General features: G+C 37.5%; 1 protein-coding gene across 1 annotated transcript in view; it reads left to right on the forward strand.

The window, feature by feature from the left end:
• Positions 1 to 8,274: 8,274 nt before the first annotated feature.
• CRACR2A (calcium release activated channel regulator 2A) overlaps positions 8,275 to 26,959 on the forward strand; it is a 47,058-nt gene continuing 28,373 nt past the window's right edge. Inside the window, exons 1-6 of the mRNA XM_054627994.2 lie at positions 8,275 to 8,485; positions 12,783 to 12,894; positions 15,065 to 15,233; positions 16,779 to 16,925; positions 22,364 to 22,454; positions 25,001 to 25,096. Of these exons, the coding sequence (XP_054483969.2) occupies positions 8,318 to 8,485; positions 12,783 to 12,894; positions 15,065 to 15,233; positions 16,779 to 16,925; positions 22,364 to 22,454; positions 25,001 to 25,096 (783 nt within the window). The 5' untranslated portion in view covers positions 8,275 to 8,317. The remainder of the gene's footprint in view (positions 8,486 to 12,782; positions 12,895 to 15,064; positions 15,234 to 16,778; positions 16,926 to 22,363; positions 22,455 to 25,000; positions 25,097 to 26,959) is intronic.

Genomic DNA, 26,959 nt, shown 5'->3' on the forward strand with positions numbered 1-26,959 from the left:
TAAGAACTCTGGTCCCCATATTTGAGCCTCAGTAATTGCATAGATCAAAAGGGAACCATTACACCCAAAGTGAAAATTAAATGTTGGTCTTCTCTAAACTAGATTCTCATCTTCCATGAAATTGAGAAAAGAAATCAAAAGACAAAGTCTGAATTACAAAAAGGAAGATACATTTCTGTGAATGGATTAAGTAGCAAATGAGATTCAGGGCAGTAATGCTTTACAGTCTCCTGGTCTGCCAGCTCTTAGAGACTTAAGTTTCACTGCTGCTATAATGAATGAGATATGTTTGGTTCTTTGTGAACTATTTCTGCCCCCACCACCACCCTTTCCTCTTATCTTGTGGCAGACTAGAAGGTAACAGTAAAACAAGTAGCAGAAATAAATGCACTAAAGAGCACCACTCCACAAGCTTTGTTTGTGGTTTCTTCAGACCACAGGATGAATGTGCTGCTTCTAACAGGTCTCTTTTTTCTCCCTTTTCTGTTCATTGACTAATGATATCCTATCATCATTTTTAGATGGGTAAATGGTGGGTAAATGGAGGAGTAAAGAGTATAGTGGTCTTTCCTGATTCCCTCTCCACTCTTTGCTAATTTGCAGTCTAAATATATATGAACATATTGTCCCAACATGTAAGTTGAGAGTAACACATCTATAGGGTTTTATTTCTCATGTTGAAAAATACAGATGTAGTCAGTTCAAGTTAAACCTGCTGTAAAAACATAATTGATTCCACAGTTCATGACCTAATCCATGCAGAAGCACCAGGATGTCTGTGTCTGATTGAAACTGAGTTTAAAGATTTTTGGCCCTATCTCATTCTTTAGTCTCACAGAGGGTGTGTCAAGGAAAGTGAAGGGTCTTGCTGGGGAGCTTCCATTAGCTGAAGAGCAGCATAAATGAAGTTAAGGATCCTGCCCAATTGTAAAGATAACTTTCTGAATAATTGGATCACAGAGAAAGGGGAGGTTGTATCTCTATTCAAAACCAGTAGTGAATTAAAATCCAATTAAGAATCTGTAATGATGCATTTTCAATTGTTTGCATAGCAAGACTTTTTTTGTAGAACTGAACAGGATGAAGTACACCAAGCCTCCTAATCAAACATAGATAAGTGGATTTGTTTATGTGTTCCCAAGGCCTTGGAAGTGAGCTGTGTGGAGCAGATAGCATGAAGGTTATCTTGTTCTGCATATAGGAAAATATGAGTCTTTTAGTATCATATTTTACCATTACTTTTTGCAGTGGAAAACCAGTGGACTAGCAATCTAAATATTCTTGTGCCTTACTGACATGCTCTTGCCCCATAAAACCTGTCCCACTGACTCAAGTGAAGGTATTTTCCAAGAGCAAGTTTGTAGTTTTAGAAATTCTGAAAGTTTTGAAGACAATAATTTGTGCCAACCCAGCTTCAAACTGAGTGCCAAATAACTAAGGAAACACTTGGAATATGTCTCTCTGTCATCTAGTGGAATCTGCATTGACTTGGGTCCTCTAAGGTCCATGGCAGAGTAGACTGAAATTTTATACGAACCTTTTTTCCATGAAAAATGATTCTTACTTCAAGAGCATATTTAATTTGCATCTCAAAATCATTTGACTTAAATTGAAGATGTAACATTCCTTGAAAAACTGGAAATAGAGAGTGTATTTTAGATTTCAAGCCAAATTGTTGTTGGCTTTCAGGCAGATAAAGGTTTTGATTTTTTTCAGACGTTACATTTTTAGCAAGGGCTTTTGGAGGAGGCAGAATATTTCAAGGGTTTTTTTGTGAAAATGGTGTACTTTAAAGATGGTCTTGTCAACCTGATTTCACCAGCTGAAAATAACTTGATTTAGCAGTGAGTCATTAGGAAAACCTGAAAGATAAAACAATTAAAAAGGATATATACTATTTAACTTAAACTTTTTCCAGATCTTTACTTCAGTGCAAATAATTTGTCTACAAATGGAACAGCTCATGTTAACTGGCAATATCTCCTGCCAGAACGTCATGTTACTCCACTTACTAATATAATGCTGTTATCAATATAGTTAATCACATTTAATTTCAGTACTTGGAACAATGCAGCACAATAAATTGTGCTTAGAGGCTTTTTACAGCATAAGTGATTCTGTGATTCTTTGCAGTCAGATGGACTCAGCCCAGTTTTGACTTAACTACGTTTGGGATGTGTTGCATATGTTGTAAGATACTCCTTCTTAACAATAGTTTTTACATCCATGAATTAACGAATGATGTTTTAGAAACAAGTCAAAATAATGGTAGAATAGTTCTACATAGTTCTGGAATAGTTCTCATGCAGGTTCTGAAAGTGCTGATGTCTGTCCAGTTTACAAGCAGACATTTATAAAACCTCATGCTGCAGCCACAGATGTTAGCCATAGTTTTAGCCCAAAATAGGTAACTGGCCAAGTTGTATTTGTATGCAGTAACGATTTAGTGGTAATTTAGAGAGATAAAGACAGACTTAATGAGGAAAACACCCACTCAGATCCTCATGCACACTGGTACCACCATCCTGCTCAGGTCAGCAGCTTCTGAAGATACAAGGTTCATGCAACCAGCAGGCAGGTGAGGAGCAAGAGGTGGGGAGTTCTTCTTGGATCCAGTTTTCTGGAATGAGGTGGAAAGAGCAAAAGGAGGGAGAGGAGACAAGGGGTCCTTAAGCCTGCACAGACTAGAGGCAGGGTGCTCTCAGTTCTCATGATCTTGTGATTATTCTGCAACAGTGATTTCCATGATGATGGCTGCCCCTAAATTCAGTGTCCCTCCATAAGAAGTTTGCATTTTCAGGCACCTCTTAGCTTTTGACTTCTTAAATGCATTAAAAAGGAAGCATCCAAAGCAATGAAGCAAGAGGAAAAGATGTATTTCTGCTAAAACCATTACCTTGAGTAGCTTTACTTCTCAAGGATCCTAGCAGCACTCAACAAGTCCATTTTAACTTAATCCTGCCTTTTTAGTATGGACCCTTAAGAACTGCTAAGATTTAGGCAATAAATATCCTGTTAGTTGTTTTTCATTAGTGTTTTCATATTGAAGAGCAGGATGGTAAATAAATGAATATGCCTGCTTACCTATGGCATCTGAATTTTAATACATGGATAGTTTTATTTACTACTTCCATAGAAGCCAGCAAGAATCCAGGCAGATCTTTTGTCTTCCTCTTCCTCTGGGGAAGCTGGCCTTTGGGAGAAGAAGATTTACTTACAAGCCCAGTGAAAACTAGTTGCTTGGATGCAAATGTTGAAAATAAAAGTTTAACGAAGATAGGTTCATTAGTCAAGAGTTGGAATTCTGCATCATAGTGCACAGAATTGATGTAGTTTGTTTCTTTCCCCAACATGTGTATTTGTGGATTCATCTAGGGACAAATGCCAAGTGGGGAGTAAGTTGGCTCTGTCCAAAGTCTTTGGCTGTTTTGGAATCCTTAATGCTTAATCACTTCAAGCATATTTTCTGGTTTTCTCCTGTTTCACAGTTAATATTGTTGAGGCACTGCTTCAGATATTTAATCTGGATTTTTATCCTTCTTCTTTAGATTTAAGGTGGGTTTTTTTAAGGTGGGGTTTTGTTTGTTTGTTTGTTTTGTTTGTTTGTTTTTCTTAACCAATAATCTTCTGAAAAATAGAAATTCCATTTATATGACTTTGGTGTATGTACAACACACAATATCTTCTCCCAGGTCTTTTTCCTTGTTGACCTCTGCTGAGCTCCCTTACCTTGAAATAAATTGTAAGTAATTTTTAAAGCCTTGTTGTCGTATAAATGAAGCTTTAAGCTTGGTGATAGCAAAGTAGGTGATCCTAGTGGTTCCTTTAATCTTTCAAAGCTAATCAGGTCTGGCTGGAGAGTTTCTGTCAAGACAGATTCTAAACAGAATTTGGTTCTCCCACACAAATCTACTTACACTACAGGAATTCCTACATAACTTAGTTTTTTCTTTTACAGGCCAGTGGATATAGGATGCTTCTTTTGCCTCTGCCTTTGCTACTTCCCTGAAATTATTTTCATGACGTGTTCCTTTCGGACTATCTTCTTGTGGTCCCTCACAGGAACTGCAGCCTGCCCCAGATCCTTCCCTCCAGAGTTAAACTCCTTACACCCACTCCATGGTGTAAAATGTCCTAAGATGAAGAGTCATGAGAGATCATGTACATCATGAGAGAAGTGAATTCAGGCTGTGTGGAAGAGGCTTTGATGATACATTTCATCACAAGATTTTCTGATTTGCACGTTTGTACTTGAAAAGCCAAAACTGGAAGAACCAATGTCTCCTTTTTTTTCATCCAGTTGTGTCTAAGTGTCCATATGGTTAGGCCAAGCTTTATAATGCTTCCATGAGAGCTAAAGGTTAATTGTCATGGTCATAATTGAGAAAAAACAGGTTTTTTCTTGAGCACACAACTTTGTATCTCTGCTAGTTGTTTTAAGTGTGGGACCTGAATTTTTACATTGGATGGTCATAAAATGTTCTTTTAAATGGCTAGAGGTAACACTGAAGTCCACTGATCTAGTCATCTTTCTCAAGAGTGATCTCCTCTGCCATTGTTTGCAGATTTGTGTTTGGTCTGTTATTCCATGATGGCAGAACTGCACTGCCTTTGCAGCCAGGGGTTCAGTGCTCCACCTTCTTTATCCTTGGGTGGGTTTTCATGTCTGGCTTGTCTGACATGTTTGCTTCTTGTGGATTGTATTATGTGCATAGGGAGCATTTTTCTCCAATCCTTTACCTAGAAAACTTCTATGTACTTGAGCTTGGTTATTGTGCTCTCTTTGGTCTTAGCAGTCCCATTCATCTGTCATTTTCTGTAGGTCCTGCTTTTTGATTCTTCCTTGATGGGCCACTTGGGCTTAATTAAATTAAATAAACTTTAACTTTCCAGTTGAAATTGAAAGGATTCTACAACAGATTTCACTGTCCAACTGGATGAATACTTGTTCAAAAGCAGGGCAGAGCAGTTGGGAACAGAATGACTTTCTTGTGGTGATGCATTTTAGCTTTAGGAGCTTTTCAGCACAATGCTGTATTACTAACTCTGACAATAAGTTATTTCTGAAGGGGTCTCTGTTCATGTGTCAGGCATGCTACACTGCAGCTGTGGGTTATTTTAACATTTGGTTGTAGTAAATAAATATTTCTTGTAGAGAAAGTATGCAATCTATTTTTTATTTTGTAGTGTTTGCAAGATGTGTTCTCTCTCATAACAGTGTTTTGGATAAATCCAAGGTGACCTTGGTATTAAATAAGCTTACAGTATTTTTCAGCTGATGATATATTTTGAAGTGTGCTGCAGAAAACCTGTAGACACATGCTAAGAAAAATATTTCACTGAAACCTAAAACCAGAAGAGATATGAGGCAAAAGAGCTCTCTATGTTTTTAACTATCGCAGTTAGGGAGAACGGGGTTGTCACGCATCATGACTTGTGAAATCTGTGGCTCAGCATTGCTCTGCACTTCTAGAGTTTGGTGATTTGCAGTAGACCTGACTGCAAATCAGGAAATGATGGAAATACCTTTTGGAATATTAACAGTGACCTCCCTTTTGCAGATCCGTCCAAAATTTCCCTCATGATTAGCGGAGAGAAACCTTGTAAATCACACATCCTTGTTTAGTATTTGGAGCTATGCTTGTTTGCATCAGGTCATGATATGAACTATTTTGCATAGTGAAGTGTGTTTGTAGCTAAAAGAATGGAAATCAAAGGTCTTAATGGAATTCATTTTGTAAGCCATTCATTTTCTAAAGGAGATGGATGAGTGAATGGAACTACCTATGTTATTTGAAACTGGCTTTGAGGTAATTACTGAGTGCCGATTCAGTAATGTGGGACAAATTGCAGTTTTAATCTTTCATGTTATTACCAGCATTTGCAAAGTATCAGGACACTGTAGGAATTATGATGAACTCTAGCAGCTTTAGAAGATGCCATAAGGATTAAGAATTTTTGCAGATGCTCTAATTTAATTTTCTGCTGTATTGAAGATGCTGTGTGGCAAGTTTTTATGATGTGTATAAAAGGTGGGGCAACTTATAAGAAGGTGCGGCTCTCATGATGCATGTAATTTCATTTTGTGTATGGAAGTATTTAGAAAGCATGGTGATGTTTGCTGAATTGTACTGTTTGCTAACTGCAAACAACTTCATTGAAGTGTATATAGTGCCTTTTGTTCCACCATTTTTAATCTGGTTTTGTAGTTCTGTTTTCACTTACAATGGGCTATTTATTCCTTGCGTACTTTTTCTTTTTTCCTAAGGAAGTCTGATAGACTGTGCAGAGGCAGGCACTAGCAGCACTTACTCTCTTGATTAGCTTGGCCTGTTCCTGAAGTTGTGGCCTTCTGGAAATTGTTGAAATAAAAAATTTTAACAAAACCCCAAAAACATTTTGACTCTGGGTCAGATCTTGTCAAGATTGTCTGCAAGCTGTACTTGTCCCATTGATTTTTGGTGTTTTTACACATATTTTTAAGTTAGTATCATTGCTAAGCTGAAGCTGATGGTCTGGTTTGTTACCTCATACCCTGGTGTCAGCCAGGAGTGAGCTGTATTGAAATAATGGAGGTTCAGGTGTGTAAAAGCAGTATGAAGGGAGAATTTTATCCAGACTATTACACCAGTGTAGTTTGATTGTGGCTTTCCATCTGGTCCACTTGTGGGTGGCTATATACAGTGAGAGCAAAGATTCATCTGGCTCATATACTGTTTTTAAGACTGTTGGAAACGTCATGGAAGGATTTAAGAAACAGGGCAATTATGGAGCAATCTTTTCCTTTGTGTGTCTTCCCAGCTACTGAATGTTGGTCAGACTTTCTGAGCTAGAAATTTTTCTCACAGGAGAAAGAGATTACAGCTGTTCAGGGAGCTGTAATAGGCAAAAGCCCCTTGTATGTGCAACCAGAATTCCCCATAACAGCATTTTCTACCCTTGTTAATTATCCAGGGCTGCTGGCATGGCTGCTCTGGCAGGCTTTGGTGCCTCTTGGGGTGTGGAGTGTGACTTGCCCCAGCAGAGAGGTCTTGGGGCTTATAAGGCACCGCTGACAGCTGTACATTAAAATTCAAAGAAGATCCATTCTGAGGGAGGAGTTTCCTAAGGTGGCATGATACTGGGTGGTTTAGACATCTCTTGGCTTTCTCGCCAAGTGATTTTTCTTCTCCTTCTTGTAACACTGCTTAGGAAGGTTCTGACAGGTTCTTTGGCCATATAGCCAAAGTTATTTCAGTTCTGGAAAGTATTTGAACATGAGTCTTGGGATGACTGGAGTGATAAAAGAGAGGAGGGAGGGAAAGAAAAATTACCTATGTTTGCAGATTTTTTCACATGGTTTCAGAGGGGCTGAGTGATTTGCTCACCAAAAGTTTAGTTTGGTTTGAGGTCTATTTGGTCTATTTGCAGTAAATTTACACTTACATGCAATGTGGGAAGTCCAGCTGAAATCCAGAGAAATCACTTTGTCACGGGAAGCTGTGTGAGTTCTGTGAAGATGAACACATCTTAGAAGATGCTGTGTTCCAAGAGTGCCAGGTTTGAACTTCAGCATAGAGTAAAACAGGCTGAGTTGCTCTATGTGATCAGAGCCTTTTCACTTTAAGAAGCTGTGTAGGCAAGCCTAAGGTCTTGTTTCCTCATAGTCTACCTTCACATCCATGCAGTGCTGACGTCTTTGCTCTGCAGACAACATAAGTCCCATATTTAAACAATTTTCACTGGCCTTTGTGGAGTTGTTCCAGAGTGCCAGTCATACTGGATCAGAATCAGACTATATTCTCTTATATTAGTCAAATGCCTTAAAAAATTCTTTGTTCTGTTAAAATTTTTCAGACAAATTTGTGTCTACTTTAGGCAGACCTACTTAGATAAGAACTACAAATTCGAGACAAATACATGAAGTCAAGTTGTAGTGACTTTAAAATACTCTTGCCTTTATCTGTATTTCTTGTGTTTTCTTGTTCATGTTGATCGATTGTCCTTGTTTCTTGTCAAACTGGCTGGTTTTGCTTTGAGATTCCATTTCAGAGCTAGTTTTGTCTTCTCCTTCCCTCATACTCCCCCTTCCTTGTTCATCATCCCATTTGCAATGTCTTTCGTGAAGCCCATCAAGGGTGTCTTCAAAAAGCTTTTTCCTCTTCTAAGCTCTGGTGCCTAATTAAAGAAATGGTTGCTAAGAGATTGTGGAAAGCATCATTAAGAGGGTCTGATTTTATTTTTTTCTTACTTTTTTCCATGCACAGGTTTCAGATCAAAATTTATGGGTAAATGGGATAACAGCATCCCAGGATATTCCTGAGCTGAGACTGTAACCATGGACAGAATAAGAGGAGGCTACACCAGTCCTGTGCAACCAGGAGATGCAGAGAGGAGCAGGACTGGAGAACAAGACCCAGAACTAACTGTGCTGGGGAAAGCACAAGAGTTCTTTCAGATTTGTGATCTGGAAGGCAAAGGCTTTGTCACTCGTCAAGACATGCAGGTAAAACAAAATTGGTTATGTGAAATGTGCAATGAGAGAAGCTCCTAAAGCCCATAACGAGTTGAGACTGATTAACTTAGAGTTAAAAATGTTAACACCCTCCTCATAACTTTAAAGAGATATGTGAGATTTAAAATAATATCTTTGAAATCTTACATAATGCTTGCTTTTTTCCTCACAGACAAAGCAACAAAAAAGTGGAAAATCAAAGTAAATTAAGTTTAAAAAAAAGCCCCAGGACTTCAATTCTATTCTTGTTGAAAACATCGAAACCCCATTTAAATTCATTGCTTTGTGATTTGCCACAGTGTCAGGGGTGTATTTAGTCTGCCAATTTTATCCTTTTTTCAGCAAAATTGTGTAAATAAAGTCTTTCACCGTGGCTTCACTGTCAGGCAATGGTGAACTCTCAGCTGGATCACATATATATGTAGAAAGTACAGAGGAACAGTATTTTTAGCATTATTCAGTGTTGGCAGCAATCTTAGGAAATTGTGCTTAATTTTTTGAGGGCCCAAAATCAGATTTGCTGAATATGCTGATGAGAAAAAGCAACTATATATAACAAAAGCTTCTGAAAATGTGGTTGTGGCACATTGCAGAAGTGATAAGATGATTTGAGCCAGTATGTGGCAGAGAACAGAAATGTACTCATGCTTAACATGCAAAGCATAACTTGTGTTAATCCATTTCTACTTCAGTACTTATAGATGAAACAGAATTAGGGAGCAGGAGCAAAACAAATTCATCATGATCTATGACTAAAGAAAGCATCTAATAGAAAATTTAAAAACTTTCTCTGTCCTGAGAAACAAAAGTTGTCTGTATGTATGAAAACACAGTTGAAACAACTTTAACTACCTATTTTGGAAAAGCAAAACCCTCCTAAATAAACTGCTCAGTTTGCTAGCTCTCAAGAGCTTTCTTTGCAGTTGTGTGTTGCTGAGTTTTCTGATGACCTCTGTTAATTATGCAAAGTTAAAAGAAGAGAGGAATGCAGATATTGGCTCTGCTGTAGGCTCTGCCAATCTGCATTATCTCACTGAAGTAACTGAATTCAAAAAAACAAATATATTGCCAGTGGTAGTGTTTGGTAAATCCAAAGGCACAGAGAGTTTAATGGATTACAATTTTACAGCCTTTCTAAAAACTGAATGGCATAGATTTCTACCTAATGGAAAACCCCTATATTTATGTGTATGTATATGTATATAAAAAGTTTTAATACCTGTTTTTGCAAGGAATGTAAAATTATTTGATTCTGTTTGATTCTAGGTTTATGCTTAGAGTGCTGCTAAATTTATACTTCAGGTTCTAAAACAGATGCTGCAAAAATGCAGTAGAAATAGTGTTTCAAAGAACAAATAAAGTTCTATTTAATTCCTCTATTTCATCAATTTTGTTTACTATAACTGAAAACTCCATCTATGTATGTATGTGTATGTAAGTTATTTAATATAGAAATAAAGGTGCTCAGGACATTTGAGATGGTGTTTCTTTATACTTGATTTTATTTCCTGCATTTTTCATGATGTTTGCTCCCTATAAGAGAAACAAAATTTAATGAAATAAATCCATTTTTTCCTTAAAAGGTACTAAATGTTGATCACTTCTGCATTGTGCTGTGTTTGGTAGGTCTGTACTGCTTATCATTCCTGAAGCTTTGCTTCAGATATAGGATGCTAATGCTAAGCCTTTTAATCTTTAGGCATGGGGTACAAGGCATGATTTCAACAGGGAGTGCAAAGTATCTGAAATATAATTAATCTGGATGGAACAAATCTTACAGTGTTTTCTCTTGTGTCTATAACAGTTACTACACTGAAGATTTGCTCCTCCTTGATTATATGATGATGTTTATTGTGAGAGGATGTTAACAGCTGGATTAAAAAAAAATTTCGATCTGTTTCCAAATATCAAATGTACTCAACTTTCAAACCAACAAGAGGTTTTCTGAAATGGCAAGAAAGAAAATTCTACCTTAGACTTGAAACCACAGTTTCATCTCTTGGTCCTTGAGGTTATAATGAATAATGAGAATTAGTGCTGTAAAATGTTTTGTTCTAAAGTACAGGGGAGAATTGGGTTCAGATGTTGCTCTTAGCTGTTTGACCTCTGTCCTTGTATTTAGCTGAGTAAAAGCTTGGTATTTTAGGAGAATTAAGCACAGATATCATGAAACCACAGAGCACATTTGGTGGCAGTGAAAATAGTTTCTTTTGCAGCTCCAGTGGTATCTCTGAATATGTTTTGGTTTGTTTTCTTTTTAAAATTTTAGGAGCCTCATATTGAAAAGGCCTATGTATTTTTACAGTAAGCTTGAAATGAGCAAATAAACAAAAACACAACAATGAGACCAATAACATTTTGCTTTCCTAGCCACAAACCATTTTTTATTAAGAAAAAACCCAAGAGGTTGGGGAAACATTGATTTAATCTTAGTAAGTGTGTCCCACCTCATAAAAGTCTGCAAATGATCTGGAGGGAATTTAATGAAGCAAAATGTTGGTACATTCCTTAGAATCTCCTATTTTCACACCTCCTCCCCACCAAGAAAATGCAAGTAATAGTGGTGTTTTCTACTGTAAAATTAGTGTAGTTCTCAGCAGAATTTGGATGCTGCATTAAGGCACTGCAGCTGAGGTTGGAGAAGCCTATATTTGTTATTCAGGTTTGCAGCAAGACCCCCAGACCATTGCACTGGAATAGCAGCTGGGTCTGTGTTTTTGGCACGGTCAGATTGGGTGCTCCTTCAGCGGGTCCCAAAGATCTGGTGGTGAGAGTACAGTTTCTGTTTTTCTGAATGTAAAAAGACTAATTTGTTTGAAGCACCTTCTCCCTCATCAGTGTGGTGTTGACTGTGAGAATTTTACAGGAGAAGGTGATTATAAAAGGTTTCCTTTTGAATCTTAGAGTTTGAAATCCAAACTTTGGGAAGATGAGTGTGTTTAAGTAAGAAACTGAAGACACTGATGAAATAAGTCATTTAAACTGAGTATACATCAAGTTTTCCTAGGTTTTATTTCTGGAAGCAGGCAGCAATACACAACTAATCCTTATCAGAAATCCCTTTGTAACTATTCCAGAGATAGTTCTGTGCTTTAGTAGCTCTGTTGCTTTTACTTCTCAGGACCACCTTGGAATTCCTTTTAACACTCTTATCCATACAGTTCATAAAGCATACCCTAAGCACTTTGTGGCAACCAGGGAACTCCTGGTTAATGCATTTCAGCCAATTCTTTTCTTGCTTATATGGCTTAGAATACTGAATAGTGGTTTCTGCTGTTTTGGATTGCAGGAGAAACGTTTTTTTGGCCCCAAATCCCTCCCCCAAAGTGGAACAGATCAGCACTTTCAATCTAATGAACTTTATCAACCTACTAGCTTGCAGTTTTAATATGTTGTATATAAACCAGGAGTTTTGAGGGGGATTAAAATGTGAATTAATAAAGAAGAGGAGTGAACCAGAGTGCATTTATATTGCTTCTCAAGCTGAGGAAAGGTTTTAATTTTCCTAGTGCTGTCTCCCAGTGGAAATGCTGGTTATTGGTGTTGCATGCCACTCCAGTTTCCTCCTGTTTCTGGGAATCTGTCTACACTGTTAAAAGAATTAGAGTAAAACCATTAGGATCAGTTTTATAGATTTCTTTTATGTCCTTAGATTATCAGGAAAAAATATGTGATATTTGTGGAGCGGATTTTATGAAGCTATGTCTTTTTTGGTGTGAGCATGCTTCATTTCAGAAGTAGACAGTCATGAACTCCATTTAACTCATTGTGGGAACAACAGGTTTTGTCCTTAGACTGTGCAGCTTTCTTAGTTTTATTTGCTTATTTATTTATGTACACTTTTTGAATCAGCTTGAATTAGGACAGTATATTCTCTATAATGTAGTCATCTAGAGACTCTCTTGCTTGACTTTATGACGTGGAAGGAACCAGTTGTGCAATTCTACTGCCAAGTTTGTCCAGTAGCCTGGACAAAGGCATTTCACCAAGATAATCAAGCCATTTCACCAGGAGGCTGAGACTCCACCTCAAGTTCTTCCTCTTCTCCATGTGATTGGAATTTGTGGCACCAGACAGTTGTTCTCCTTGTGTCATCATAATGGATTCATAAAGACAAATAAGTCATTAAAGCACATGTCCCTCACTTGATCTGGTTTTGCTCTGTAATTAGATTTTCACTCAGGGAAGCAAAGGACCTATCCTGCTGTGCTATGGATGTTTTGTAGAACCCAGTCTTCCTCTTATCCTGTAGTAATGGATGAAGTTGCTGCATGTTTTGTCATTACAGAGGCTGCATCCTGAGTTACCTCTTAGCCTGGAAGAACTTGAAAAAGTTTTTGTTACATTGGATGCTGATGGCAATGGCTCACTTACCCCAAAGGAGTTCATCACAGGATTCAGTGAGTTTTGGAAACATGTCTCTTCTTTTGAGCTTTATTCATGTTCTGTACTCTCCACATGAATCAAGAGGAACTTTGTCTTAACAGGACACTTTATACTGAACACAGGGAGCCAGACTGTTCCCTAAATATAGCAGATATATGTAGCTGAGGAAGAAGTGATCAAATTATATGAATAAGTAGACAAAGGGCTTCTGGGTCTTTCTCTCCTGTGTAAAATGACAAGCCATGACACTATGAAAAAATGATGAAATCATCTGAATCACACCTGTTTTAAGCTGTTGAGTAAATCTATGTACAATTTATTGAAGGTTTCCTTTGGGCAGGGGGGATGGGCAGTCTTGTGTATTATTTCATATCAGGTAATAGGACGTGAAAGATAAATAAAATTATCTCTAATCTTAATGTAAGACAATGCTAGGAGTATGTTAACACCATTGTCCTTAGAGCTATGGGAATGCTTTCTAACATGAATTAATTCTTCAAGTGGTGTTAATTTATTTCAAAACAAAACAGGATGAGGCACTTATTACTTCTGTAAGATATGATCTGATAAATTCTTTGTAACTGCTTGTTTTTCAGTATCACCCTTATTGTCGTATTCTCTGTGTTTGTCACAGGGTGGTTTTCTCCCCAGATGTGACATTCCAGATAAGATGACAATGTTAGTTAAACAGTGCTTGGTTGTTTACGCAGAACCAATTTTGTACCTAATTTTAGCTCTGTTGGCTAAGCTTAAGCATTTTCTCTAGAACACTGAATCTCATCTAGGTGTGAATTGTAACAGCAAATGTTAATTTAGTTAATATCTACAGGTCCAACAAACAGGACCTATGTTTTTGTTTTCATCAGTAGTTTGAAACCCTAATTCTCTCATGTCCAACCTCTCCCATTGTAGAGGTAGATCAAGTATCTTCATAGGGTATGCTCTAATCTGAAAAGTGACATTATTAAAAAATGAAATAATATATGCTTTGCTTTTCATGAGTTAAATTAAGATTACTTCCATAAGCAGTCCCTGCATAACCAAAACTCTTTACTAAGGGAGGTTTTAAGTGGCTGCCATCTCAAGCAGCTCCAGATCCTGGGGATTCTTCCTGCTCAGGTGCTGGAGCCCAGTCCAGAAGCGCAGGTGGATGTGGCCACTGCTTTCCTGTTTTAAACATGTCTTTAAATTTTAAAGACACCCACACAGGCACACACAGGACGTGGACCACACCACGTAAAGGATAAGGATAGACAGTGTGGAGCATGGTGCATCTTAACCTGACACAGAGCACTGACAGGTATTTTCCAGGCCAGCTACTCCTGCATTTGACTAGGTGATGATGTTGGCATTCCTGGTAGAAGCAGAAGCTGTAGTAGATAAAAGCTGATTGAGCAGGCAGAGTAGTGTCTGGATAAAGCTCCTGCTGCACCAATTACTCTTTCAACTGGGAGGGTCCTGTTTCTATTTCTAAATGGTGGCAAGTCTGAAATTTACAACATACATTCTGTTGCCATCATGCTCTGTTGGGTGCTATGAGAAAAAATGCAAGATGGAGTTAATAAAAACAAAACCACACCAGTGTTTCTGTTTCCTTGGATCTATAGAAATTTCTGTACTGGAACTTAGAATATAACAAAAAAATCCTTAGCATAAAATCACAATATTCCCCCCCCCCCCCCAACCCCCAAAAAAGGTGACTATTTGTGTGATAATTGCACTTCTGCATCCTCACCATACAACTACTGTTAATAAAATGTAGCTTTCTGTATGCAATTTATATAGGAATTGAATGTTTGTCTTTGGTAATGCGCTAAAAAGAATGTTAAATTTTATTTAATATACATTTTATCAGTACTGATATTTTAGATCCCTAATCTATTTGAACCTATCAAGAAACAAACCCACAACATTTATGAAGAGTTGTTACTGTAATTTATGTCCTTTTATGTTTTGCATGGAGATATGAATTTTTTTATTGTTTGTGAATTTTGAGGTGGATGATTTACTGAAGGTTAGACATTAAACAGGGCACAAAGCCAGCCATAGAACTCAGGGATCCTCTTGGGATGCCCCAAACTTTTGTTTATTTACCATAAAATTTGAGTTTTAGTATGTTTAGTATGACATTGCTTCTTATAGTAATTTCTGAAAATGCTAATGTGTGTAATTTCTAATTCTTAGGCCAATTTCTTTTGGAGCAGATTGCTTTGAAAAATGACATGGTGCAACCATCAGAAGGGGAAACAGCCTGCCCAGTTAGATACGAAGAGACCACGACTGGTGATGAGGATGAAGAATTCCAGTTCTCAAATCTCATGGATCGGCTTGGAGCTGCAAAGGTTTTGGATGAGTGAGTTCTCACAGCAATCATCAGTTGTATGACCCTTTATGATTCACCTCTGGGTTTGATTTAAATGGAATCCAAGATGAATGGCAAGAACAAAAGCTGCTAAAAACCACAGAGTTGCTTTAAAAAACTAATTTTCTTGCTGTCATGATAAAATGCTGTTTGACCAAATTTCTAAGAGCAAAACTGTTGTACTCCAGGCACATGAAACGTGTTTTTCTGCCATGTGATCTGAACACAGATAATTACAAGCATGTAATCCACAGATGTCACTGATTTTCAATCAATGCGTGTTGACTGCTATTTTTGGCAAGGGCTGCATTTAAAGTGCACCATAAGTAGGGAATTTTTCTCCACTTTTTCTGCTTTTTCTCCTCTTCCTGCCTAATTGCATATTGTGATTGCTCTGGTAATTCTACTTCTTCCAAGGCTAGGAATAAGTAAAAAAATGGAGGAAGGAGTAAAAAATGGAGCATAAAACCTGCTCAAAGAGCTTTTTGTGTGATGGCCTCACATTCATTGATCAATCACAATGAATACTGTAGAACAAAAAAAAAAAAACAAACCAAAACACAACCTTGAGCAAAAATGGGAGAGAATCTAGACAAGTGGTACAAATATTTAAGAAATACATCTGTGATTCTTAGTATGGAACAAAAGCACTCATCTGTCCTTGTCTTCCTTTGACTACCTGTTCCAGGAAACAGTTCATTGTCAGCCATCCTGAAAGTCTTTCATTATGAAGAGATATTTATCACCCATTTTTTCTATCCTTACTCTTATTTTGTCCTTTAAATACAGCACTCTTTGCTGGCTAGGTTCAGGATTGTAATGCTCATGGAAGAAAGTGAGTCAGGAAGAAACAAAATGGTTCAGGAGAATATTGGCAAAGTATTAGAAACCCGTTATAATTCACAATAGAGCTGTAGAGCTGTCAGTGTCTGCTGAACAGATTTGGAAACACAACATTATCTTGGTAAATCTTTAAATCAAAATTTCAAGATGTTTTGTTCTGCTTTTTGTAGCAGAATCACCATGGAAGAAAAATGTATCGAAAATGAAAGAATGCGGTACAAATGCAATTTGTTAATATATCTATGTTACTTAGGAGTCTGAATCTCATTCATTTCTTCTGAGGGAGGGATTTTGTTAGCTTTTCCACTGCCCCCTCCCCTCTAGATCTGTGGAAACTTCTTTAATTCTAATAGAAGTGATGGCAGGGCATACTGTACCTCGTCTGTCTCCTTTCTTACCCATTCCTGTTTAGGTGGAGTGTCTGGCAAGGCACCCACTAAACAAGCAGTTCCTGTGCTATTCTGCAGTCAGGAATGGCCAGATGTTGCAATGCATTTTTTTTAATAAATTCAATCTCCATAATTTCCCACCCCCTTATCCTTCTCAAATCTTGCACAGTTTAGGTTGTTTTTAATAAGTTTTCTGTTCTGACTAGTGTTGCCCTGAAGCCTCCATCTACTAAGGGTGCTAAGGACATTTACTGCAGCCTGGGAAATGTTCTCTTAATGAATCCTTTATGATGTTTTCTTTCAGTGAGACTGATGTGAAGCAACTTTGGTTGCAGCTAAAAAAAGAAGAGCCTCATTTACTTTCCAATTTTGAAGAGTTCCTGGTCAGAATTTTTTCCCAGCTCCAAGAAGCAGATAATGAGAAGAATGAGTTGGAATGTGCTCTAAAAAAGTTAGTACTTCTTTGTTAGACTGCTTGTGTAGTTTTACAAATATTTCACCTGCTATTTGAACTTCTGAAATAAACAAGGTATTTCAGCGGAGACTGAAGGACAAGACTTCACATCATGTAAAATTTCCTATAATGTGAAATTTTATCATGCATTAAGACTATGGGTAGAACCATTCATATGGCAGAACTGAATTAAATTAGCTTTTGGTTAAGATTTTATTGACTGAAATTCTTTTGCAGATATCTGTTATTGCATTGAAGTTTTAGGACAATATTGAGTGATTCCAATCTAGTTAATCAGTTTGATTCCAGAGGAAAGTCGTATTTAACAGTAAATCTGGTAAATTGTCTGTGTGCTTTGCAAGCATTGCGTGCAGAAAAGCTATAAACCTGGATTAACTGGCCAGAGACATAAGAGGTTTAAGATGTTAGAGCAGCACAAAGCACTGATACTAGTGAAAATATAAGCTAACAAATATATATAAAGCAAAGCTATGAAATATAGTAAATAACATATGTATGTTTTATATGTAAAGCATATAAAGTGTAAATATAAACAAATACATAAAATACACATACAAAAGTATGTATAAGAAGTAAAAATTAACAGATCATTCTTTTGTATGTAGTTATCTAGAGGGAGAAAAGTTATGATGCTAAATCTTAACAAAATGCAGAATTATGGGTGTAGTTGAAGTTCCACTGTATTTTTATTTTAAAGTGTTACTTCTGAATTTCAGATTCTTACAGACTGAGCAATAAAGGCAAATATATTGTTGAAATTTTACTTCATTTGTTCAGCACTCTCCTGACTATGCTGAGAATGAGACAAGGCTTATGAAGAAGGGAAAAACCTAAAAATGTATGATTATTAAAGACAATTGGTTTATATTGGTAGTAGCATTTTCAGCTAAGTCTCTGTGTATGGTTTTAGCCTTCAGGCAGCTGGAAACAGCATACAGAGAGTTTTGCTGTCTGTTTTAGACTAGAGGTTGTTAACTACCATGTGTGCTGAAAGGTTTGTTGTCTGAGGGTTTTTTGGGTTTTTTTGTGAGTGTTTTTTTGGGAGCTGAATGAATAAATGTGTCTCTTTAATAGCTCTGATCAGTGCAGAGGTGTACAGAGAGTACATTAGCATTATGTTTTCTGGCTGATGTGAAATGTCTACCTTGAAAGTGCGTTGGATTTTCATGCCTTTGTAGTAGACGCATGTTTTAGCTAATTTCTTCTTTTTGTTGCTCCTGATAACACCGCTGATTACAGCACATTGATTGTTGTTTTGTTTGTAGTTGATTGCTGGAAGGAATCAGAGTAGTAATGTAACAGTGGGGATAAATAACCTGTTTCTTTTAAACTATGTATGAATCACAACAAAGCTCAAGACAGCATCATATAGGGGAGAAGATTAATTTTTTGAATACCCACATACTTACTAGCACTAAGATGCATGTATCTGAGATACATGGCCAGGATTTACTGTGGGGTCACAGAAGAGAAGGGATGCTGGGTTTTGAGGACCTATAATATCTACTGGCTTATTCCAGATTGGTTACAATAATACTCTTTGGAAATTGAATATGAATTTGATCTTTCATCTTTCTTTTCCTGAATCTTTCCTTCCTGACTCACCTCCATGAGTCATTAGGCAATAAGGCAGTCTACTCTCAGCCTTTTGTCTCATTTCCTGGGTGTAGGCTGTGCTTTTGTCTTCAATTGTTCCTTTTTCTTCTTTCCTGGATGCCCTCAGAAGTTTCATGTGCGTGTGCTGGGATCTTTATGCCATAAAAATCTATGCTCTTCACCCATGATGTTCTTCTCTACATTTTTTGTGTGTTTTCTTCTGCACCTTTCACATGTGCATATTTTCATTCTTGAACCTGAGTCCCATGGTTTGAGACATCCAAGAGTTTCATCCTGTTCAAGTTCAATGGATCCAGTAGGTTGCTGCTATTCCTGTTTGTAGGTCCAGGCAGCAGTGAGGATGAGCATATATCCTCAATACACAAACATGCAAATATAGCACACCTGGGGGACCGTGCAGGTTAATACTGATGTAACTAGATAGAGAGGAAAAAAAACCCCAAAACCAAACGGGTTTTAAATCTAAACCAAATGTGATTTTGTGGGTACAATATTTGTTTGCCAGGGGAGGTTAGTTCTCCTTGATTTTTGGTATTTGTGTTTCATTTTAAGGGCTAGTTTGAAATTAGATGGCTTCTTAAACATAGCTGTAGTGTTTTTTAAAATAATAGAGTGATGAGTTGAGCACCAAAAAAAAGCAGAGATGAACATTAGGAAGAGAAAATAAAATTGCAGAGATCTTCCCAAAATCAGCCAGAAGGGCCCAGTAAACTGCTGGGCACTACCAGGGATGCTACTGGGCATGTGGCAAAGCATGTTTTTCCACTGCATGGACTCTTATTGCACCCATATCCTGAGCATACTGTGGGAAGTTCTGGTCTCTGCAACACAGGAAGAGTGTGGTGGGATGAGGAAAAGTGCAGGGAATGGCAACTCAGTGGTTAAAGGAATAGAGCAGCTATTCTGAGAGAGCTATTTTTAAAAGGTCGTATCTCTTGAATGAGGAGGCAAAGGCTGGAGTGGAATATGACAGACCTTGTTATTCTTCAAATCCCTGGCAGTAGAACCAAGGGGCTTTTAATAAGACTGATAGAAAGTAAGCCTGAAAGAGGTGAGAAAGACCTTTTTCTCCTAATAGCAGATAAAATCTTCAACTGCCATTAGCTCTGTCTGCTGCTGTGCTTTTGCATTTGAAGGACAAATCTAATAAAAATGTAGACTCTGTTTCAAACAAGAGTTCTGAACAGGCAAGATAAACAAAAGGGTAAAGGGGAAGGCAAAGATGAACTGACTTCTCACTTAGCATGGGATAGTGTCAGAAACCATCTTTGTGGAAGATGAGGAGAATCAGAGTCTCAGGAGATTAGTTCACACTGTGCACAAATCACTGTATTTTTTTAAGGAGAAAGAACCATTATGACAAGCTGCACAGACAGCAGTTATAAAATCAAAACAATTCACATTGCAGCTACATGAATGGGCAGAAATCAAACCCTTGTAAGTGTGTTGATCCTGAACCTATCATCTGAACTTAGTGAACTCATGTTACATTTCATCTGCTTTCATCTCTATCTGTTCATTCCACAGTGTTACTGAAAGGAGAGACCTTATTTATAATTTCAGACAAATTATCAAATTTGGCTGAAATTATAAATTTATGTGTTAAGTAAAACTTGATGGGGTAATCTAAGGGAAGAGAAAAACATGTCACATTTTTCACATAAAAATGATATATCCTTATCAATTCATTTTTTTTCTCCTGAATATATGTGGGGAATATTTGCCAGCTAATTTTTTTTCTTCTGCTTGTTAGTTATTTTACTTATAATTGTTAGGCTTTTGATTACGAGGTGATAGTAATTTCCCCTTCTGTTTAATTTGATAGAGATAAGAATGGGAATCCATAAATGAAGTGCTTGCAGGGTGTTCAGCCTGCAGAAATGGCGTGTGCTTATGTGCCAGAGCAACTGAAAAGATTCCTACACTCAGTAGTGCTTTCAGAATGTAGTCTTCATGGTGCTACCATATCTTTTGCTTCCAAACACATTAGAGGGAAAAAATTACCTAAATCAGCAAGCTAAAACACAGGACTGAAGTTATTCTCTCTGTCATACAGAAGCCCAGGAAATCTTTATGATTCCCATGGAAACACTGACTGCTGTGCAGTGTGTTCTGCCTCTGCAAAATTACAGGGCTTTTCAGTAGTCAGTCTAGTGCTGGTCAAAGTGACATTTTACTGCATGAATACAGTAGGTGTATGGTCCTAGCATCTCTGCCATGCCTTTCTAAGTAGTTGTTATTTCTCTACAAATTTGTGTAATTTGCTTCCATTGATGAGTGCTAATTTAAGAAAATAATTTGAGATCAGAACATGACACATTTTTGCAGTATAAGGGGACTAAGACAGCTAAAGGGCTTCTGGATTGTCTGACACTCTATATTTGAAATGTTGCAGTTGCATGGCAAAGGCCCTTTTGGGGCCTGGTTTTCTCACCTAGTCAAAGTTTATGAAAGTCTTAAGTGACAGCCATTGTTTTCCTCCAATTCTTGTAGCTTGCCAGTTGTGTGTTGCTTCTATAAATCCTGGGAAAATGTCTCACATTTTTTACCTGTGACTGAAAAAGCAAGCTGGCAGTGTCAGGTGTTCTGCTGTTGAAAGGGGGAAAGACAGACTTGTTTCTGGTTTTACTCGTTCTTCTTAGATAAGGTAAAGTTTTTGAATTTTCTTTAAAATTGACTTTGTTTTAAATTAGAAGAGAACCAGGCCTTCAGTAAGGGAAAACATAGAATATGTACCACATTGGATAGAAAAAAAAAAAAAGAAAAAAAAGTAGATACAAAATAAATATTGTTTTTTTTTTTTTTTCTACTGCATGTTCCTTGTCTTGCTGATGTGAATGCCCTTGAAGTTTGGGTACTTTATTTGTGACAGATGCATTATGCAGATTGCTCAAGGAACAGCTGTGGCAGGAAGAATATGAGGCAATATACAGTACTGTCAGATAAAGTTCCTAATAATCACTATAAAAAAAATATTATAGGATGTCCCCTGAGTTTGATACAAAGATATTTTTGCTTTTCAGTGTCTGGATTAATGAGCATAGAATAGAATAGTAGCAGAACAAAGCAGATATCTTGTTCCCTGTCAACAGTTAAATTTTTTCTGTCGAAGCTAAACATTTACTCCTAAGCTAAACATTGTAATCCTCAATGGATCAAACTGCAATGATGTTAATTGCAATATTCCACTGGAAAAAAGTGAACTTTTTAGGTTCTTCTTTTTTCTTCCTACAGTTGCATACACTTGTGCACAGCATATTTATTTCTGTTCCTTGTCTGGGCTTTTCAAATTTGCTTCAGCAGAGCAGTTAGAGAGGCAGTAAGGCTACTTTCAAGAAGGTCTTTCAAGAATTCTGTTCTAGCTAATGTGTCTTAGATAGAAGTACCTCATTCAGTACCCTTGAATGGGCAACAGTGCAGTCTAGGAGTAAAAAAAAGGAAGTTGCCATGAAAGTATTTTTAACTGTCAAATTTAGGTTCTGATATCTTGGTATTGTCATTAGGAAACTCTCTTCCTTTTACCCAAGATCTAATGGTCATTAAAATTGCATAATAAACAGCTGCTTTATATGGAAACATCTGCTTTATATTAGCTGTTGAGCTACTGAAGCTTTACTGCCATGAGAAAAAAAAAATAAATCTGTGAGCATTGCTGCACAAAAATTTCTATTTCCTTGACACCAGAACATTCTTTGGAGTCTTGTGTAAAGGCAGAGATGTGGAGCTTAGCTGGAAATGTGGGCCATGACTTGAAGTAACTGCAAAGACCCACTCAGGGTGTTTTTATCTCTTATTAGGAAAATTGCTGCTTATGATGAAGAAATTCAACATCTCTATGAAGAAATGGAACAGCAAATCAAAAAGGAGAAAGAACAGTTTCTCTTGAAAGTGAGTGTCTCTCTTATAGTGGCCATGGATTCTGCTCCCCCTTTCAGTGGTTTTAAACTCATTCTGGGTGTGAAATTAAAGCCCACAAAATGTATTTCACAACAGAGGAAGAAAAAGCATTTTTTACCTCACAGCTACTTTTGTGCTGCAGCTTCAAACTTTTAGTCTCTGCAGCTGCAAGCTGAGTGACTTGTTGGATGAAGGAGCTGTGATGTCCTGTGCTCAGCGGCTGGCATACAGTACAGCTGGCATTCTTTTGAAAGTCACTTGAACTACAAATATTGTATTGTTGGTGCTACTCTAGGTCCAGCTTCTGGTCACAATCAGGAAAAACACTCTGTGAGGTTGTTCAGAGCAGCACCAATCCTGTTGAATTCTGCAGTCTCTGATTTTTGGGAGGGGATAACAAAAAGAGATGAATCAAGTGATGGTAATTTGTGGAACAACCACAGGTTATTTACAAAATAAACACAGGACAGAATCTTTGGTCACTGCCATGGTGCTTCCAAAACACCTGAAGATGAATTCCGTTTTCTTGGGAAGTTGTCTTTAAATCTCCTCTACTGTGTCTGTAGTCTTTTCTTTGGATTTTTCTTTCCTGCTTTTTCTTGTAAAATTAGGAAACTCACAAGGACTCCCAGCATGCTCCAGGAAAGAATTACCCTAGAATCTTGTAGGTGGGAAGGTGATGCATTACTTCCTAGCTGGATCAGGAGGCTCAGGAACATGGCCAATTACTTTTTGAGTATTAAAATATTGGAGGTTTTCCAGCTGGTCTGGGTGCCCTGGGACAGTCAGTCATGAGCTACTGGCTCATCCCTTTTTGTTGTCTTGGCATCAGTCATTTAAATGAAACAAATACATGGTTTCAGCAAAACGTGATAGAAGTAGTTGCCAAAATAGTGGTTATTGCCTCCATTCTCAATCAAGTATGTATAAATATATCTAGACAATATAATCAAATATATCTCAAGCTTCCTTTTGTGATGCAAATATATCAAGTATTTTTTGTTCCCTGGCAACCAAAATAAAATAAAAAGAAAGAGAAAAAGAAAAAAAACATGCCTTATCAGCTGTCTAAGGAATCATTCCTTTCACTTGCCTTACTGGGTAGTGAACCTGACTCAAATTTTCAAGTTTTTTTCCATTCCAAGCTGAGAGCAGTTTTTAGTGGCGGATAAGATGAAACCTTTAAATAAAGTTTGTATGCCAGCTGAAGGATAAAAAGTACTTGCAACTTTGCCTGACAGCACTTTTGTGGAACAAATAGTTTATGTGCTCTTAATAGTCCACAACTGAAGTGGTACTGAAAAGCCCCAAACAACAAAGACTTTTCCGTAAGCAATGATTGTTGGATCTCCTAATTAGTTATATATTTGAGGTTAAGCCATTTCTTTTAGTCTTTTTCATGAAAGCTTCCCACTCAAGCTATTTACAGTTTAGTCAGCAGTCACACTAAGGGCTGCCAGACACTCATGAAGTATTGTTTCTTTGCATGACTAATTTGAGATCTGGGGAGATCTGACTGTTAAATTCTTTCTCTAATGCAAAGTCTTACAAAGACTTTTCAGCCTGGGGAGATGCATTGATGCCATATAAAGGGGAAATTATTGTGGCTTGAATGAAGAGCAGCTATTGAAGAATACATTTAAAGAAATTGGTAAGATGCAAATAAGTACAAATTGTAGCTATTTACAATACTTAATACCCTGCTGACTGAATGTTACACAAAAGGGGCAGTTAGTCTGTTTTTTCACTTGCATATATATTCTTCCCCAGAAAGAACCAGTTATCGTGCATTTCATTACCCCGTTACACGTACTGCTTAAGGGAAAACACTTGTAAGAACGACTGCTGCCATGAGGGAATTTTTATTTTTGTTTAGAGGAATTTTCCTGGGGACCTTAGAGAGTAGAAGCCTGTTTTTGGAGAAACAGGACAGATTCTCAGCTGATACAAACTGCTGGAACCTGATTTTACTCAGGAGAGGGCTAACAATTTTTCTCAGCTGAGGAGTGTGAGGAGTAATCCCAAATGTGACTGGGAGTTCCCAGTGACTGCAGGATACTTAGATAGTGGACAGGTTAATATAATTGCTAAGTGAAAGGCAGAGCTTGAAGCCCCAGTTGCTTGTTTATACCAGTGGAACATCTGTGAAAAATTGTTGTTAGTGATGGATTTGAAGCGTGGAGTTGCTGTTTCTTTCACATCAGCCCGAGTTGCTGTGGCTGGAAATGAGAGGATATGTTCTGGCTGCATTGATCCAGACTGGCTCAGCTCCTCAGCCTCCTGCCTGAGATGTTTGCCTCCACTTTCTAGACTCAGTACCTACTCACGTGCAATCAGCACATTCTGTACCAACCACAGCCATGGAAGCTGCTGGACTACAGCAGTTTAGAGATTCATGAGTGATACCATCCCTAAACTGAGTACTACCTGCGTCTTGTGATATTCACTGTGGAAAGCTTAATCCCTGACTCATTATTTCTCCTCCTGTGATGCAGTTGTGCTATTCTGTTAATCCATTTCCTCTTGGAATTTTGCAGGACACAGAGAGGTTTCAGTCCCAAAGCCAAGAGCTGGAGCGCAAGCTGCTGTCAAAAGAACAAGAACTGGAACAGCTGGTTCAAAAACAGAAAAGGGTACTAACTGATATCCTTTGGAGTTAAGAAATAGATGGCTCTTATTTGCTCATATGATTTTCTTTAGGTACTATTTTAGGTTCCAAAACTGCAAGTTGGTGTGATGTGGTTGTGCCAAATTGTGACCCTCTGTTGTTTTTGTGTCATGTGCTTAGGAAAAATGTTAACCTCTATTTCTAAAGTAGGTTTCCTTTTATGTGGTAAAATGGAGAATAAAACAATGCTTTGCATATTCTCCCCAGGTACTAGGTTAATTTTTATGAAAATGTAGCATAATTCCACTGCCCTCAGTCTTCTAGGAACTGGCTTAGCACACAGTTTAAGAGCAGAAAACAATGATTTGGCTCTTCTAGTGCACACCTCTGCTCAAAGCCTGTACCAGCCACTCATTTACTTGTTTTGGACTGATTCAGCACTATGAACTCAAAATGCTCCCTCCTGAACAACTTGCTCCTGATATATCTCTGTGATAACAGTTTTATAGCAGTGCATGTTTCCCTTGCATTGGTAACAGCTTGTCAAGTTCCCATAATAAAACCTGAGGTGTTTTGCTTCTAAAATGCATGGCCTGCTTGGGGGAGCAGAAAACTTGCTCTAAAGTGGCTCCAAGGTCATTGCAGTAAAGACTAGCAATAGAGAAAGGAGGTAGCACTGGGATTTAAAGGGCTGAAATGGAGTGCTGTAAACACAATTCCCTCTGTAGAATATGAATTTGTGGACAAAAAGAAGAAAGGTTTTCACAATGAGAACCATCAGCCGTTGCAATAAACTTCCTGGGGAAGTGGTGGATTCCCCAACATTGGACACTAAAGATTTAGCTGGGCAGGATGCTGGGTCATCTTGGCTAAACTGTATTTTTGCCAAAAAAGGTTGGAACAGATGAACCTTGAGTTACCCTTCCAACCTGGTACTCTGTTATTCTGTGAAGTTTAGCTGATAAGAATGCAGGACTGAACTAAAAGTCTATTCCACAGTTGAAATCAACTGCCTGATGTTAATTACCTTTGTCCAGTACCACTGTGAATCAGAATATATGTGATTTTATTCAGGCTCTTTACCACGTGGCAGCACTATAATGGAATAATCTATACTTTGAAGATATCTGTGAGGGCATACAGATCAGGCATTTTTAATCTGAAACTAACTGAGAGTCTGTAAGAAATGACTTATTCTAATTTTCTAATGAATATGTTTAATATTTTCCTTTGTTTGCTTGTTTTTGCTTTAAAGCTCTGTTTAAACTGGATTGTGAACCAGTAATTCTCTAAAAATTTTTTTTTCAAGTATGGGTTTTCTAAATTTGGTATAAAACCCACAGAAGCTATTCAAAGGCTTTCACTCAATTTTAAGCCTGGTATAATCAATCAATATAGCGAACAATACCAGGAAGTCTTATCTTATGATTGTTATCTACATTGCCATTGTCTAATACTGCCTATCTTGGGGAACATAAAACAATGTCTATGCTATTTTTATTAGTATTGGCTTTTTATCTGATTTTATGTTTCCATTTCTATTTACTGTATTGTTTATTATGAATAATATTGCCATGTTTGTTTTTTTTTTCTTTATTTGTAATTTCTAGTATTTAGTATTTCCCCTCTCCTTTATGAATTTACATGAATCACAACAAGGGTGCTTTTGAAAGACAGGCTCTTCATACTCCATAAAGATGAAACTATCCCATTTTGGTTTTATGGAAAGGAAGCTGTGTTGGACAAATGGAATTCACTGTTTCTAATGCTGAGATGACATGATTTCATTCAGATGATTGATGACAACTGGAACTTCTGTCATTCAACCAGCTGATTGGCCCATTGTTAATCTGATATGCAGTATTTGATGGAGTTTTTTTTCTGGTAT

This window comes from Agelaius phoeniceus, chromosome 2 (genome assembly GCF_051311805.1).
Source record: "Agelaius phoeniceus isolate bAgePho1 chromosome 2, bAgePho1.hap1, whole genome shotgun sequence".
Taxonomy (NCBI): domain Eukaryota; kingdom Metazoa; phylum Chordata; class Aves; order Passeriformes; family Icteridae; genus Agelaius; species Agelaius phoeniceus.